The sequence below is a fragment of the Vigna unguiculata genome, chromosome 8 (assembly GCF_004118075.2).
Source record: "Vigna unguiculata cultivar IT97K-499-35 chromosome 8, ASM411807v1, whole genome shotgun sequence".
NCBI classification, from domain to species: Eukaryota; Viridiplantae; Streptophyta; class Magnoliopsida; order Fabales; family Fabaceae; genus Vigna; species Vigna unguiculata.
In genome coordinates, this window is record NC_040286.1 from 604172 (window position 1) to 623250 (window position 19079).

The following is a 19079-nucleotide window of genomic DNA, read 5'->3' on the forward strand; positions in this document are numbered from 1 at the left end:
TTTTTATAAAATAAAAAAAACTGAACCACATTTTTTAGAATTTGGATTAATAATTGAGTTTTTTGGTATTGTTTCTCTATCGACCGATTATCACTAATTTTGTTTCTCTATTGTGCCTTCATAATATATTCATTATCACTAATTCTAACATTTTAAAATATATTAAAAAGATATTTAAAATACTAATATAGTGTATATTTAGTAAAAAACAACATAAAAAAAATTAGTAGAGAATTTGAACTCCATTTTTTAAAGCATAAAAATGAAAATAAAATTTAACTAAATCCATGTAACATCCCATTTAATTTATAAACGCAATTAAAGAAAACGTCACACATAAGATAGTATAACAACGCAGCCCTGGGGTTCTCAACATCACCCCTACAAAACTAGGCACACCACGATGCCAAAGGAAAAGCGGAATGCAAAACTAACAAAGAGTGTAGAGTAGGAAAACATAAAACGATACAGGGGTCGTAGCCCTAGATATAACGTGAATAAAATAACTCTAGCCTAGATGGCTAAGCAGCGGAATCGTCATTCCCTTGTTGACCACGCGAACCTCGCCCATCTGTTCCCATCAATCAAATTGATGATCATCGCAACCATGCAACAAAACGGGTAAGCTAGAGCCAACACATAAACATCACACAGTCAAATACATCATCATCATCCCATATCCATATGGCAACCAAACATGTTACGACTCTTCATTCAATACACTACGACTCGACTCGACTCATCCGGATACGTATAACTTGGTCGGATTCAGCGGATGCTTGCACTTGTGGTGGATACCTCTGCTCGACCCTGAGCTGCTCGATCCTGAGCTATGTAATACAAGTGTTACGATGAATCAAATCTCCCTCACCACAAGGTTAGCCCTTAATGGATTTCAGGCCTCCTGCTACTCTCACCACAGGAGTCAGTCCGCTCTAGGTGAGACTAACTGGCTCCTTAGAGTGTCAGGATGCAACCTTACCTTGAATCCTTACCTAGTTATACAGATGGGGCACCACCATGGACACCCACTAACAGGGGCCATGGAATTACGTCCCGACCACTGAAGCGCGACCCCGGAGGTCTCACCTAGAGACCCCAAGGAATTATACGCTGACACGGACCAACATTCATAAAACAACAGTAGGAGAATACCAAAGATCATGTTTGCAATTCCATACCCTTCCCTGAGATTTATTCCTCATACACATCACATTTTAGATTCATACATCTGATCATCACCACCCCATGAATCTAGGGCCTCATCTCATATCATTAACGTGTTCCTTTAGTTCCAAACCTCTCATTCATTTCACATGCCAATAACATACCCAACCCGTCATACCTAATTCATGAATCATGCCAAACATACCTCATGCTCCATTATATACATATCATTCATCATACAATCATACTCCACCAAGACAGATCATTTAGGAACAAACATACAGCCAATCACAGCACTGTCTCGCCCAGCACCTCGCTCAGGCTGAGGGGTCTCGCTCAAGCGAGACAGTCTCGCTCAGGCGAGGGCTTGAAACAAGGAAACAGGAACCACTGCGGGATCTCGCTTAGGCGAGATCCCTCTCGCCTGGGCGAGTGGTTCGCTCGCTCAAAATGTCAAGCAAGTCGCCTTCGTCAGACTCGCTTAGGCGAGCCCGACTCGCCTGGGCGAGATTAACAGTTCTCGCCCTGGTTCACCTGCAACAGATGCATTATTCCAAACCAACGAATCGTGCCTAGAACTCCACACATCCAAAACAATGATTCATCCATCCAACAACAACCAATCTCAAGTAAACAGTACATGAACAATATAACTCGAACCCTAACTTCCCGTACCTAGTTTTGCTACAGCGTTGACACTCGAACAGTGAAGATCAATAGCTCACGGGACAGTTTTGCGAGGTGGAACGGAAGAACGAGGCTGAGCTTACGATTGCTATGACGACTCCAAACCCTAGTAGAGCTCTCTCTCACGGAGTAGAAGGGTGACGGCTGATTTCTGAAAGAGTGAAAGTGGATGTGGGATTAGGGCAACATGAAAGACTTTTATCCTATGGGCCGGCCTTTAGGCCCATTACTGTAGGGCAGCTCTTAAAAGGAAGCAGAAAAAAAAAGGGGCCTTACAATCTAAGCCTAACACATTCGATCTCAATATTAGTTTTTCTCTGTTAGGTTTTGTTATATTCCTGTTTGATTTACATGTAGATGTAAATTTTTTTTGTCTGGATTTTACTTGAATTGTGTTATTTTGCTTTTTAGAAGTGGATAAGGCTATGACAAAGAGGGATTTGAAGCAATGAGAAAGATAATTCTGTTTTTAAGGTTCAGATATCGCTTAGGACATCATTAAATTATGTTATTGTTGTAACGATGACAATAATGTTGACTTATCTTCTTTTGTTTATTATATTCATTGAGAGATTTTGTCAGGCAAAAAGTAAGCTGAAATTCAGTTAGGGAGTCAAATGTCTACTTATTATAATGTTCACTGTTATGTAAGATTGAATTTTGAAAAGTTTAGATTTTTTTTTTTCATTTGTTTGTGTTGAATCTTAATTAGAACATTTTCCGTGCAGGTCAGAATTTGATTTAAAAGAATTGTATTTCGACCTTTTGGTGTGACATTTTTAATTACAAAATTTCTATAAGAATTTGATTCTCTTATATTGATGGACAAATTTTATCTTGCAAAAAGTAAGTTGAGATTCAATTAGGAAGTCAAATCTCTATTTATTATAATGTTCAACGCTATTCTTTGAAATAAACTCGTAAAAAATCCCTTTGGATATTTTTCGATAAAAGTATGTAAATTTGATATAAATATAAAAATGAAATTGAAATATGTTCAATAAAAAACTACAATATTACCCAATAATGTATTATCATTATATAATACATGGATACATGGATCAGTTATTTTAGATAATTTCAATATACATTATTACCATATATTTATTAATATTAATTTAAATTAATAAAATACTACATATTAATTACGGAATGGATAAAAAAAATATTAAAAAAAATGGTAATAATAATCGATCCTATGTAACCGCTTTCAACTTCTCCTTAAATCTCTCCACCAACAAAGGAGCAACAGGCAGGTGAGGATAGAATCAGTTTTCGTATTTTCCGTATAAAAGTCTTCATACAGTGTTTTTCTTCTCACACACTTAACAACTCTACATCATCGTATTTTCCTCTCCCATGTCTATACTCTCTCAAAGATACTCCAGGTACGTATATACGTATATGCATCCAAACATTCCTCTGTCTTATGTCATTATTTTTCATATTTAACCGCTTTGCATGCATGTATATATATATTAACTACTGCACCATTTTTTTTTCTGTTCTATGTTTTTTAACTTTTGTTGCATCATGTTGCAGATTGATGTGTTACGATGTCGTTAAGCAAGTTTTTCGATTGGAACACTGTTCAAATCTCCGATTCAGAAGAAGCAAGCCTCCTTAACGAAGCCATGGCAGAAGAACCAAATATCCAGCACCTGTTTCCATACTCAGATGAAAGCTTTTTCCTTTCAAACGCGCTTTTTGAGTACACCATTGACCCAAACGGTGGTTTTCTCTGTCCTTCAGATATTCACTCTCCTTTTGATCCTTTTGATCCTTTCACTTCACTCCCTCATCATCAAATCTTCCCAACTCATGAAGAATATTACGATCCTCTCCCAAAACGCCAAAAGTTCTTCTGCGACGAACAACAAGAGCTTTCACCACCAGAAGGGTTTGTTAATGGCTACTCTTTTCAACCAGAAGAGACACAACAACAACAACAGCAGTTATTTTCTATGGATAATCAATGCGAGGAGAAGGGTAATAAAGAGAGAACCATATCTCCACAGAGTGTAGCCGCAAGAGAAAGAAGAAGAAAGATTACGAATAAGACACAAGAGCTTGGTAAGTTGGTGCCTGGTGGAACCAAAATGAACACTGCTGAGATGCTTCATGCAGCTGCAAAGTATGTTAAGTACCTCCAAGTTCAAGTTGAAATGCTTGAACTCATGAACTCATTAGAGGTAACTTCACTCACCTCCATTATTCTTATCAAACATCATTGTTTTTTCGGGCGTATGCATGTTTTGTTCACTCCATGTTTTTCTGTTTCTCCATGTCATACACATTTTATACATATATAAAAATTGTTTTTTTTTCTTATTTGTAGCATGAAGATAAAGCAGCACCTCCTTCTGAAATTCTACACGGTCTGGTTGTTTCTCCCTTTGTTCAAGAGAAGTTGTATGCGGGGGAAAAGTGCTTTTTGCCAAAAGAAACTGTCACAACTTTGACAGATCTTGAAGTTGTTCGATCAAAACCTACCATGGTTGAGGAACTTAAACAGCTCATTGGAACAGACATTGAGAAAGAGAAGCAAGAATAAATCTTTATAATATATGTTCATAAGGATTTGTTGTTGTTAGCATTTTTAGTTTACTTTTTATATTAAGTTAGTTAGATTAGACTGAATCTGTAATTCATTTTGCATGTAATAGTCAAAATTTAGAATAGATTAAACTCCTGTTGCATGTAAGAATCAATTGTTTAGTTATATTGAATTCGTGGGATTCGGATCGTCTTATTTGATTTTTTTTTTACTTTTTTTTATTGTGTTTGTATAATACATTGATTATCATTAATTTTTGACATCTTAAAATATATTAAAAAAATATTTAAAATACCAATAATATATATATATTTTTAATGTTTAATAAAGGATAACAAAAAAACCAATAAAAAACAATACAATATATTTTTAATGTTTTCAGATTCTTGATCATCAAATTCTTATCAGCATAAATTTCATCAATCATTTATTGCGCATCTTTATTTAAATAAAATAATAATAGAAACATATAATAAAAAACTTACCATAGGAGGAAGGATGATGGGATGAAAATGGTGCTGTGTGTAAAAAATAAAAAGATAAATCATTAAAGAAAAACAATTTACAAATATCATTTCTCCATGTAATAATAAAAAAAAAGTAACTAATACAAACCTAAGAATACATTATTTTATTCATTTTGAGCACTTTTAGTCTTTTGAATAACTTTAAGTAAAGTTTATTCCAATAAACCTCGTATTTGTTATACATTTTTATTTAAGTAACAATAATAGAAACATAGAAAAATCTAGATAATATGTTACTAGTTAAAAGTCTTTATAAAAAAATTTAGTCCAAAAATTTGTCAGGAAGTAACTAACGTGTAAAGAATGAATATATAGGTACTCAACTATAATAAAGAATTAGTACAGAAGGTTAAGAGATGGTGTATATTCCAACACTGATTTTTATACTACAATTTAAATTTTAAAGTATAAAATTAAGGAGAAATTCAAAAAACCTAAAATATCAATTTAATTTTATACTGCAAGTAAAATATTCCGGTAATAGAAATACTCACACTAATACTTCACTAAATGGATTTTAGAATTGGGCCTAAATTGAGAAAAGGGAGTATTATGCGTGGATCTATGAAAAAAAGGGGTGTACATAGAAAACACATCTGTCCAAATCATGCCACGCGATTGAGTCCAAAATATGATCATATAAAGATCGTTAAAATGATGGTAATTACTTCTTGCACCGTATCCTGTCATTTCCAGAATTTATTTATCAGAACACAAAAATAATTCCATATTTTTATTTTTTGGGAAAGAAAAATCATGTCCTTCTACAGAAAATATTTCGAAAGCATTTTGATGGGATGGAAGAAAAAAGTTTGATGGGTGGAGGAAGTAATTGTTTAAAATGATCTATACAAAAATTGATTTTTGTACTTCTAAAAATTAAGAGATAAAAGATTAAAAAATAATATCAAATAAGTGTAAAAGAATTCTGATGTAAAAGTATTACATTAGCCTCGATTAAAAAAAAGTTTCATTTTTTATATAGAATTTCTCATATTTTTTTATCTATCACTGTTCGTAAAAAAATTAATCTGATTTGAATTATCAAGTAACTGACCACTAGAAATTTTCATATTACATGAGATTTTTCTTGCAGATTTGTTAAAAGAATTTGTAAGAGATGACTTTGTTCTTCCATTTTTTTTAAGAATTTTAATTAATAGGTATTTCTTTCGTGGATAATCATTTCCTACAAAATTATAAAATTGCAAATATTTCATACAAAATTTGTTGCGAAAAGTGTTTTATACAAAATATTTTGCAAGAAAATTGGTAGCAATTTCTTGCAAAATTTTTTTCTCGACAAAATTTATAAGTATTTCCTACGAAAACATTTTTATAACAAAATTGTTAGGAAATATGAGTTTTTTTGGTAGTGTGATTCAACAAACTTTTATACATTATATAAAAAAATTTAAAAAGTCTTCTAAATAAATAGTTTATTTATTATATATCATATAAATGTTCAGACTAGTTTATAAACTTGCTGAAATTTAAGTAATAGGATTGATATTATTTTGATTGAAAGGATATCTTTAATAGTGTGGAGACAAACTGACATTATATTCTATTCACATCTAGTGTACTGAATAAATCAAAAAAATTGTGTTGTTTTTATCATAAAAATTATTTTTAAAATATCCATAGATAGTGAAAATATCCTTAATTTGATGAGGGACAAATTAGTATGTTCATGAAACAGCTGTGTGAGCAGGTTCCTGTCCCAGTCATCTTTGTCTTCTTTTTTTTCTTCCTTATCTTAGTTGCAACCTTGTTCTTCGGCTTTGTTCAGAACAGGTAAATTAAACACTCTAATATTTCCAAATTTATTTTCAGATTTCTGAATAATTTCTAAATTTGGATAGCTACACAAGTTTAATAGATTATCTTTACGAAGAAATTAGGTCAACCAAATAATTGGATCAACCATGTAGAGTGAGCAATTGCATTGTTCACTATAATATTTTTCGTATATTTTATGTATTCATTATAAATGTATCGATATGTTATGGAGTCTGATTTGATGAATTGGTAAAATAAGGTCAAAATTTTAAATATATATATTATGTGGAAAATAACTTAAATAGTAAAATATTAAATTTGTAGTGGAGGTGTAAAACTTATGATACACCGATACTTTAATTTCAGTCACATATGCGTTTCAAGTGTGTATCTGTATTCGATACTTTAAGATATTGTATTGATATTGATCAATGAAGTATCTAATCAATCAAACAGTAGTCTTTTTATGATGACAATCATTTATAATTTTTTATATTAACAACGGTAATACATATAATTTTAATTTGAATTCACACAATAATAATAATAATAATATATTTATTATATTTTTAAAAATTATATAATTTTTAATATACATATTTCACGTATTGTATTTTATTATTTTCAAAATAAATATATCAACATATCGGATATGTACGTACGTATTATAATATAAAATACTTGTAATTTAATTTACCTTATCTTATTATCTTAATTTATGATCATAACTACATGTTTAACGGGTTGGAATATATTGTATTATTGAAAATGTTTAAAACGAATCTTTTCAATTTTAAAATAGAAAACAAGATTGAAAAGTTTTAGACAATTCAAATGCTTGACTGGTTGGAGTCAAAAGGAAATCCAAACCAAAGGATAAGATATATTATATTTATTTATTTATTTTAATTGTTTGAATTTGATATGCTTAACTTTATATAAGAGACAAATTTGGTTATATATGATGTTACCTCTGATTGTAGTAAATATTTTTTAAGTTCGTATACATTTTACTTAATGTATTATAAAGTTAGTTCGTTTTCAAAATACTGATTTGTAATTATAGTTATGTAATGAGTATATCATACTATATAACAACATAATACTACTTTATTAATTTGTTTATTGGTCTTAAATTGAATGATACTTTAACAAATCATATATAACAAAATTATTTTTAAATTGTAAAAATTTAATTAATTCACATAAATGTTTGATTTGATTCAGATTATATAGTTAATTTCAATCAAATTAAAGTACATTGCAATTTTTTTATTAATTTGAATGATCTTTTATTCTAAAATAAAATTAAACCGAATAAAGACCTCTAATTCGTAGGCACTTATGATTCTTAAATTTGTATGGAGCAGTCATTTGGGCATAACTTTGATGTTTAAGAAATTTTCATGTTATTTTGTAGATGATTATTGAGACAACAATATATTAATAGTATAAAATATTATGAGAATTGATGAAAAAACTATAAAACATAATTTATATATTAAAATTTAAAAATTTATACACAAGGACTATTATTTAGTTATTATTTTATCATGATTCATAAAACGTTAAGAAGAGGCCTATGTACAAGTGGTCAACTATTTTGTATATCTAAACTTCTCAATTGTGATTTTTGAAAAATCGAAAATATCAATAAAAGTTGTATTAACTTCTCTAAAATTAAAATGATCTCTTGTACAAGTTAGTTTTAAAAGTTCTGTTTTTGCAGTTCTTTTTTAAAATTTTAGTTTTTAACTTACGAGGAAAATTATTAAACTTTTTTTTATGTGAAGTTTGGTAAAACATAACTTTATACTTATTTTTAATACTTTCATAGGTATATATGTTAAAAGAAAAAAAAAAGTGTAAAATGTATGTTTTCAATTTATTTTCTTAAAAAAAATTATATTATGAAAAGATAAGATTTTAGAATGTTTTTATCTTTTTTTTTTACATAAACTTATTTGTATAGGAATATGGGAATTTAAATATTTCGAGTTTATTCTTTTACTGCAATTGAAAAAAAATATCATATTACTTTTATTAAATTACTGTAAAATATTTTTTTTTCTTGAAAATTGCATGATTTTTTTTGAATGTTAATATGAACAACATTAATATGTAAAAAGAAATAAAAAAAAATAGAAAACATTGACTGAGAAAATTACTAGTTTTAAGAGATAACGTGTAAAAATAATGCATTCAAAATAATAAATTAAGAATACACAATTGCGTATAGATATGTAATCCCTTTTCAATTTGCCTCACAAATGACTTCTATTTTCATATATAACTTTTTTTAATACATGTAACCACCTTTCTAATATTGTAAATTAATATAAAATAATTTTCTTTATATACACACACTAATTTCATCGTTTTAACTTCATTTCTATATGTTGATAGAAACATAGAGTTTTTAAGTTTGTGATTGTATTTTTTACTCCTTAATATTTAAAAAATTGAAAGGGTTAAATATGTTTTTAGTTCCTTAATTTTAAGTGAATTTTGAAATTAGTCAATTTCGAAACTTTAGACTAATTTAGTCATTCATCTTTTAAAATATATGAATTTAGTCATTTTAATCAAATTTTGTTAAGTTTATTTGACATTTCAAATGTGTTTCATAATAGTATTTGACTTAACATTAAAGCAAATATCTGTCAAACAATATAAACAACTCAAATATACTACTGAAACGCGTTTAAAATGTTAAATAAATCTAACAAAATTTGATTAAAAGAACTAAATTCACATATTTCAAAAGATGAAAAACTAAATTAGTTCAAAATTTCGAAATGAACTAATTCCAAAATTTATCCAAAATATTTAATCTAAAATTGACTAGGCATATATTTAATAAACAGATACACTTTACAAGACACTGTTTTTTCTTTTGAGATGTATTATTATTCCTTTTATCTTTTTCTTTTGCATACTGTTTTGTTATTCATTGTTGTCCACCTTTATATTATTGTCCCCACACCACCGTTTTCGCTCCCAAAATAACAAGTGGAATTCCATTCCCAATTCACCATCATTTGTCATGGACTGATTTTTAGAATACACGTTTTCTTTAATCTTTTAAAATATTTTTTTTAAACAAAACCGTGATAAAGAATTTAAACTCTACAAGCAAACAATATTTTAAATATCTGAAACTCTTAAAATAAACAATATTTTAAATATAGTGATTGATTATTAAAATATAATTTTATATTAGTGTGATTTTCATATTTTGTATTAGTTTATTTATTTTAATAATTTTAAGTATCAAATTACTAATGAATTTTAATAATATGAGTTTATTTATTAGATTAACTATTAAATTTAAGATGAAAAACACTTATAATATTTTAAAACTAACACAGTAATAAACTCTCATTATTGTTTTAACAAAATATAATTTCTATTATGTTTATTTTACAACACTCCATTTTTAAATATCACTTAAAAAATAGAATATATATTACAAACCACTTTTATCATACTTAATTAGGTTTAACTAAAATTTTAAGATAACATTTGAATTTATTCTAAAATTATTAAAATTGATTGTGAGAGGTATATTATCAAAAAATAAATTATACATCATCAATTATACGTTAAAAATCTATATTAAACAAAGATAAAATAAATTTACATTATACAAATGAATATAAATTTGATCTTAAAAATCGAATTAAATTTAAAATTTACTAGATATTAGAATTGTATCAAATTTATCGTTTCTTAAACTTATTATACAATCCATTATAAGAAAAATTATTGTTGTTAGGCTTATTATATCAGATGCTATAGAACCCTCATTATAAATATTGAGTGAATATGTTAAATATTCTATATTAACTAGAAAAAAAAAAGATCTTACAATATATAAATAGTCCACATGTTGTATTACAGATTAATTTTGTAAGATTAACGTTAATTTAAAATCTATTTTTTAACATTAAACAAAACATAATATAAACCATTAACTTGTGAAATTAAATTAAAATCTAAATGTATATTTAAAAAAAAAAAAAACTAGTTTGATATGAATCGTACTAACATGATAACTAAGTAGTTAAATGTATTATGATAAAGATAAACAGAAAAATATAATAAATCGACGAAAGAAAGTACTTGATAATCTTGGAGTGGGTGGGGGTAAGTGATTTTTTATCATAGTTTTTCATTTTCTTTAGCATAATCCAGCTGTGTTGCCACCGCACACAGCTGTCAAGCTTTTCTTCATCAATCCTTTTCCTACTTCTTCTTCCTTCTCCACACACACACACCTTTTATATGCATCCAATTCCACACATCACCATCTCTCAAACCCAACACAATTTTTTTCTCTTATTAATAATAATAATAATTAATTCACCATTTTTTTGCAATATTTTCGACTCCCCAATAATGCAACCTAGCTAGAACCATACTATACCAACATAAACATAAATTATGTAATGCAATGTTACGTCACACATCACAATCAAAATGTTTCCTCCATTGACATGACACAGAGAATAGACATTCTATATTCATGTATTGTATTGTGAGATTCAATTAACCGAGATCGTCTCAATAATATCCAAACAAATAGTACATCGACAAAACCATACGATAAACCTAAAAAAAAACACCAACTTATGATGCCCTTAGCTCACATGGTTTGACCAAAACCACACGCCGCCAATTTTTTACAGTGTCCTTGAAATGACTCGTCATAACCAAACCTAAACTTGTTTGCATCGTTTTACAATGGGTGCCCAACTTTAGGCAAATAAATTTCCATTTTCTAATTAACGTAACCCCACTTAACCCCTTTTTATCATAGCCAATAATGAGAGACAGACATTAAAAAATAAAAAATAAAAATCAATATCTCGATATTTCTCTGGATGATTCGAAGAGCCCTTTTGAGTTTTCGATACCAAATTTCCTTCACCAGTCACTAACACAAAGCGAACTTCCCCATTTCCGTGTATGCTCCACCACATCACCATGCCCCACTTTCATATTCCCACATTTATGACAATTATTATTATTATTTTGAGTACTTACCACCTTCTTCTTCATACTTCACACACAACTATAAATACCTTCTCTTCATGCTTCTCATTCCAATAACAATAACACATAAACTTTATCCATGGCGCTTTCTAAACTCCTAGTTGCTTCCCTTCTCGCCTCGCTTCTCGTTCTTCATCTCGTCCATGCCGATCAATCGGTATAAATATTCAAACACTTTCTTTCTTTTTCGAACATATCATATCACAACACCAACAACCAAGGTTGTTCTTCATTTGTTTCGCCTAGGTTCTTTCTAATTAATTTTTGCATGGTTTTTGAGGAACTGCAGGTGCAACCACAAACGCAGGCTTCTCTTCTTCAGCAGATAGGTATATTTATATTCATATATATGTGTCTACCGAATATTCTTCGTTGTTTAGAAATCGAGATTTAAGAGGATTTAAAAATAAGACCATGAAAGAGTCAATACTCTTGAATGGATGATATATCGGATGAGGGTGATCCATTTTAATGATATTAGTTATATCTTATATAATTTTATTATTATTTTTTTTTAATTTTAAATAAATTTTGGAATTAGTTCATTTTAAAACTTTGATTAATTTAGTTCTTCATCTTTTGAAATACGTGGATTTAATTCTTTTAATCAAATTTTGTTAGGTTTATTTGACATTTCAAACATGTTTTATAACAATAATTGACTTAACATTAAAATAAAAACGTGTCAAACAATATAAACAACTTAAATACAATTCTAAAATATGTACAAAACATCGAATAAATTTAACAAAATTTGATTAAAAATACTAAATTTATATATTTCGAAAGAGGAAGGATTAAATTGGTTCAAAATTTTTAAATTGACTCATTTTAAAATTAACTGATAGTTCTATTTTTTTATTAACTAATTTGCAATTTTTTTGATGTTCAGACTGTAACGGAGCGTGTGGTGCGAGGTGCCGTTTATCATCTCGTCCTCGTCTCTGCCAAAGAGCTTGTGGAACTTGTTGCAGACGCTGCAACTGCGTGCCACCTGGCACCGCCGGAAACCAAGAAATGTGTCCCTGTTATGCTAGCTTAACCACTCGTGGTGGCAAACGCAAGTGCCCTTAAACTTCATGCACCACACTTTCATATTATATTTATTATATCATCAAATAATATATAACACTATATATATAGATATATATGATGCGTTCTTGAGTGAAGGGTGAAAGAATAATGTTCGGAACTATCGAACCCCTTTTTCAATTGTTGTTGAATCATTGAGTGTTGACGTGGATATGTATATTTAGACATTACAAAAGTTAAGAACTATGTTGTGGAATTCTCATTACTTTTTCTTAAGGTTGTATTGTACTTGCTTTCGTTGTAATGTTTCATCGTGTATATCAATAAGAGTTATTATTTTATGACTTCGTCATTTTATTTATAATATTTTCTTCTGTGATACCATCTTCTGGTGTTTGACTTTGTATTTAATATTCAACTTTTCAAATTATGGTGTTCTTATTAGCTGGCTAAATTCAGCACAAGAGAAGGTGTTTTTGAAAATACAAAGTGTTATTTCAGAGTTCGTCACTCATGTTTGTAAATGTTCAAAACCATGCAAACACGGGTCAATTCTTAAAGGAGAAGCCCAACATTTCTGACGCGAGTTTGAATAAAAATTGTTCTAATTTATGTATCGTGAAAAACATATGACAAGGTTTGAAAAAAAAAAATATACACACGTGTGTGTATTATGGCTATAATTTTCTATTATGAATATATGATAATAAAAATAACAAAGGTTTGCAGAAAAAGCATTGGATCATTTTCGTAAGGTAAATCTGATTGCGTTTTTTTTTTATCTCTTCAATTTGGTATATATGTGTTCCAAAGTTGTTGAGCTTAATTTAGTTTTTTTTTTAATTGAGAAAACTTAACATTTTTTTAATTAATTTTTCCTTTTACTTTACTATCTTAAAATATAATTTTCGATCCTAAAAAAATTAATAAATTGTTTTAAAGGTTTAAAATTAATTTGTTTCGCAAACTGTGTAAAATCTGAAGAATTTGTATAATATTTATTAAGGTATAAGAAGAAGAATTTTGATTGTAATTTTTTTTTCCTATCATTATAATAAAAGTGAAATAATTTCATCAACTAAACTGATTGGAATTTAAATAAAAAAAGAGAGTTAATTGAGAGTTAAAAAGTCGATGAAAAACAATTTAGCTTCATCTGAAAAATAGAAACTAAAAAATTAAAAACAAAAGTAAAAATTTTCTTAAAACTTAAAAAGGAACAAAAGTGACAAATAGCAATCGGTGACGATGTTGACTGCTCCTGACTCGTACATGCAAGCAACCAAACTATTGCTTTGTTTTTGTGTATATGCCAATTACGCATGGAACAATTCCGAACATATATATATATATATATATATATATATATATATATATATCACTTATTATTATATGTCTACTTTACTCTTTTTTTTTTCTATTTTAAGATTCAATTTGGCTGAGAAGAAAAATAGAAATAATACATATTGTAACATATGTGACAAAAAAATCATTTAAAAAATAATACATATTTTATTATTTTTATATAATTTTTTATTTTTATTTTTCACTTTATCCCTCTTAAATCAAATACTTCTATCTTGTGTTTTATCGTGTAAATTTTACTCTACTAATTTGTTTTTATTTTACATAGTTTCTTTCATCTCAATCATGCAAAACATAACATACTTTTCCTATTTCCTTTCTATCCTATATATATGTTCCTCGTTTCCTTTTATTTTTTTATATTTTAAAAAATATACTTAATGATAACAATTTTTTATCAAAATTAAAAGGATCCTATATTCTTAAAATGAGTGAGTCCTGTGATTTTAGTATCCACATAACTTATAAATTGAAAAAAGAAAATTTCTGAACATATATTTCGGACCAGATTAAAATTATACTAGGAATTTATGCATTCAACTAACTATAATCATTATTGTAATGAATAAAGATCTCAACGAGACTGGAAGAATATAAATAGTAGCTCTATGTGGGATAAATGTATTTTTCGTATCCGTATTTATATCCTAGTAGTGTAAATATTTTAATCATGTTTTTTTTTTAAATTTAAATCAAAGTATAATAAGTACGAGTATCTACGAGTACGAATACTATAATATTTGTAACCGTTCCGTTAACAAATGAGTATAAAAGATATCCGTATCCATTATCCGCATATATCCATTCAAAATATCTAATCCATTTTCTATCTATTACGAGTTTTATCTACAAATGAGTTTAGATTTTTTTGACATGCTTGATATATGTTAAACAAGACACTAAAATTAGTAATTTAAGCTAGTTATATAGAAAATTTTCAGAAATACATTGTAATAACAAATCCCAACACCCTTCCTAACATCACATGTTCACAAATGAATGATTTCCGATTAAATGTTACTTGTCTAAATCATGTTAGTTATTACTAAATCATCCATTTATGAACAACCTGGTTGGTGGATAAAAAGCACCAACTTTATTAATTATTATGAGATATTAATTACACCCACTAAATCTAAAAGTAAATAATTTGTTTTTTTTTGCGTAAATTCGATCCTTTTTACTGTTTTAACATTTATAAAATATGTTAATTTAGTTTTAACAAGTATTTTGGTGCTTTTAAAGTTATGGCCAATATACTAATCTTTATAGCTTGATGAAAATATTTGATTAAAATACTTACATATTAACATATTGTTGATTCAATATTGATTATGAGATAAAATTTACATATTTACAAAATGTTGAATATAAGAATAATAATAACCAATGTTGAAAATATTTGATTAAAATACTTACATACTTACATATTAACCAATTTTAGAGAGGATTGTTTAACTAAATTTCTATATATTAGATGATTCAACACGAGAGTCTTCAACAAGAGCATTCAACAATGAACATATAAAAAGTTACGAGACCTAACAAGAAAATGGTATCTGATAAAATTTAGAGTAAATAAGTAAAACAAAATTACACGTCAATTATAAAAGTTGCATTAAATTTAAACTTTAATATATAGTATCTCAATCTATTATAGTAAATATCAAATTATATTAGAATAAATGGAATTAAACAACATAAGAGGACGGATTTTTCTATAAACATTTTAAAAGTAAAATTAACTTTCCTTATAATGATAAAAATGAATTTAAAAAGATTCTCATGATTCATATTTTCATTTTTAATTAATTTTATCTTATGAAAATATTTATATTATTTGTCTCTCTCTTTAAGAAATTAGTATAAAGAAAGAAGTATAGCTAGCTAACAAAATCATGATTTACACATTTTGCATTTTATTAAATGAAAAGTAAAAATTATTTCTTCATCATCTTTAAGAAGTTCACATTACATTTTTCAAAATCATTTGTCCTTTTTAAATATATTTATTTGTGCTACTAAAAAGCATTTAGGTTGGGAGAAGAAGTTGTGTGTGAGTGAGAGTGACAAAAACCTGCACCAGTTATGGTTCCCAACATTACTTGGCTCCAATGTAGGAATGTGATGATTCTTACTTCAACCTCATCATCCTATAAATGATGTTGTCGAACAACACTCCACTTGTTTCCATGTTTTTTTTTTCTTTCCTTAAACATTAACATTTTCTTTTCCTTCATTATTTCACCCCAGATTTTTTTTTCTTTAATTAATACGTGGTATACAAAGGAGTATAAATCTTATTTTATAAATTAAAATTAAATTAAATTTAAAGTTTACTTCTTAATTGATTAACATTTTCTATAATGATAAAAATGAATTTATAAAAATTCTTTTATATGATTCATCCAATAAATTGTTAACTTATGTGTGAATTAGTTTTATCTTATGAAAATATTTATGTTATTTGTCTCTTTTTTAAGAAGAAAGAAGTATAGCTGGCTAACAAAATCATTTACACATTTTGCTTTATTAAAAAGTAAAAATTCACATTACATTTTTCAAAATCATTCCGCGTAAACTATTATCCTTTTGGAATATTTATTTCTGCTATTAAACAACACTCCACCTGTTTCCCATGTTTTTTTTTTCTTTCCTTAAACATTATAACATTTTCATTCCCTTCATTTATTCAATTCCAAATTTGGTCACATAAGTTCCTACAAAGAGATCAACATTCTTCAATACTCAAGACTCAAGACTCAAAACTATATATTTTAAAATATCAAAATGAATGTATATGAATATATTTTGAGAGCATAATAGAACAATAACACTAAAAAATCACTAGATCAATCTAAATTTATGTTAGAAATGAGTTTTTTTATTTTAAGATTAAATAGTTAATAATGGCTCAAGATGAATTCAACTATTTGTTCTTGCATCTTCAAAATACATGTAATTTATGTTGTATCTTTAAGACATGAATGGAAAATGAGAAAAAAATACCTTAAAAATAAAGCAAGGTAAGAAACTTCACTTCAGTAATAAGTAATTGTGCACCACCTAAGGTACATAGATATATCAATCAAACTAAATTATTACATGCGTTTATTTGAATTTGGATTCTCTGTTGGATTTTTTTGTGTTCTTCTTTTACTGTGTTTTCATAATACACTGATTATCACTAATTTTGATGTTTTACAATATATTAAAAAGATATTTAAAATACCTATATAATGTCTTTTAATGATCAACAAAGGATAACATAAAAAAAACTACCGAACTCCGCTTACTTTCATATATAGAAGACGATTAGTGTAGTAAATTAAGGACATTTGTGTCTTCCACCGTGAGTAGTCAAATTTGCATAACATGGACATTCTTCATAGTGACCACTAGTACCCGAAGGTACACAGTTGCACCTTTGACAACATGTTCCACATGCCCTCTTACATAGATTTGGTCTTGACGATAATTGACACCTTCTAGTGCATTCACCATCACAATCTATAAAACAAAACAAAAAAAAAATCTTAAAACATCATTTTTATATAACATCAAAGGTTAACTTTAGGGTTTGCTTAAAGAACTTGTACCTATGGTTGGAGGTGAAGGGTTAGGACTTTGTTCCGCTACTAAGTTATTGAGAATTACCTGTGATGTATAAGAAAACACAACATCAAGTAATTTTGAAGGTTGATTGGGAAAAAAAGATAGAGGCAAACAAAATTTCAACATATATATAATGATTTGTATGAAAATGAAACAAAATTATAACAATATATAAGGAAAAAGTTAGGTTTACCATCCTATCTGATTCCACGAGAATCACAATGATTTGAGAAATGAGGATTGAAGCTAGGAGAGTCTTGAAAATGGTCATGACTTGAAGATGAGTTTTGGAAGATGAGAATGAGAAGGTTTGGAGATTTGTTATATGAATGAAGAGAAAAAGTGTGTTTGTATTTATAGTCCATAGTTAAATGAGAGAAATGTTGTTGCATTTTAAAGAAAAAGTGTGAAACTAATTTATTCCATTAAAGTGGGTCCCTTTTTCTTTCGTTCAAGGTATAGATTATAAAGTTTTGGAGATTTCTAAAGTAATCAAAAGTGTATTCTTTTTTGCAAAGAATAAGCGATGTATGTATATCCATGTTATGGACATTTGTTATATACAACAAATAATTATAGTATAGGGAATAAATAAATAAGTTTTGGATTATCATGAAAGTGTGTGAAGAGAGATAAATACAAAGAGATAGATTGGGAAATAGAGGTTGGAAACACATATATTGAGATTGATGTATACATTATTGCATGATCTCTCACAAATCAAGGTTAGTATCTTATTATGATTTATGTATGTTAGTTTATGATTCTTTTTAGAATGTTTCTTCTAAATTAAGTTTATCCCAAATTAATATAAACCATAATTATGATTTTAGGGATTCTTTTATGAAATTGGTATGAACTCTAATTATAATTTTTCCTAAATTATTATAACCCTTAATTATGAAATTTAAGGATTTTGTGTTTTTCGCTACCTATGGTAATTTTTTTTAAGTTTTGAATTTATACAGTATTGCTTATTTAATTAAAGTAGTATGAATTTTGTTATGTTTTGCATTGTGATAATTGTGATTTGTGAATATAATTTTTTTTTTAAATAGACGAGAGGTGATAAATTTATATTAGAAAGATTATGATAAAAAGTAAAAAAAATTGATTCTTTTTTTAAAAGAGGAAGGTTTGTGATAAAGATGTAAAAAAAATGCATTTACGTTAACTAAACTCGAGAAATTTAATAAGAACCAAGAATTTAAGACAATAAAAAACACATTTTTAAAGTTCTCAAAGTTACATATAATGAATTTAAAAATTTATTAGAACGTGATATGGGA

General features: G+C 27.6%; 3 protein-coding genes across 4 annotated transcripts; 2 read left to right on the plus strand and 1 right to left on the minus strand.

The window, feature by feature from the left end:
• The first annotated feature begins 3410 nt into the window (after positions 1 to 3410).
• On the plus strand, positions 3411 to 4408 carry LOC114194205 (transcription factor bHLH52-like). Its single transcript, XM_028084314.1, has 2 exons — positions 3411 to 4046; positions 4193 to 4408. The coding sequence occupies exons 1-2, from the start codon at positions 3411 to 3413 to the stop codon at positions 4406 to 4408; spliced, it is 852 nt and encodes a 283-aa protein (XP_027940115.1).
• Positions 4409 to 11776: 7368 nt separating this feature from the next.
• On the plus strand, positions 11777 to 13167 carry LOC114193456 (snakin-2-like). Of its 2 annotated transcripts, none has more exons than XM_028083265.1 (3): positions 11777 to 11935; positions 12068 to 12107; positions 12671 to 13167. In XM_028083265.1, the coding sequence occupies exons 1-3, from the start codon at positions 11858 to 11860 to the stop codon at positions 12850 to 12852; spliced, it is 300 nt and encodes a 99-aa protein (XP_027939066.1). In that variant the 5' UTR covers positions 11777 to 11857; the 3' UTR covers positions 12853 to 13167. The 2 variants fall into 2 exon arrangements, with proteins under 2 accessions (XP_027939066.1, XP_027939065.1); XM_028083264.1 differs by having other exon boundaries at positions 11818 to 11935; positions 12059 to 12107; positions 12671 to 13165.
• Positions 13168 to 17192: 4025 nt separating this feature from the next.
• Positions 17193 to 18141, minus strand: LOC114195493 (gibberellin-regulated protein 11-like). Its single transcript, XM_028085985.1, has 3 exons — positions 17984 to 18141; positions 17775 to 17832; positions 17193 to 17685 (listed from the first exon to the last, which is right to left on the minus strand). The coding sequence occupies exons 1-3, from the start codon at positions 18059 to 18061 to the stop codon at positions 17504 to 17506; spliced, it is 318 nt and encodes a 105-aa protein (XP_027941786.1). The 5' UTR covers positions 18062 to 18141; the 3' UTR covers positions 17193 to 17503.
• Between the last annotated feature and the right edge of the window lie 938 nt (positions 18142 to 19079).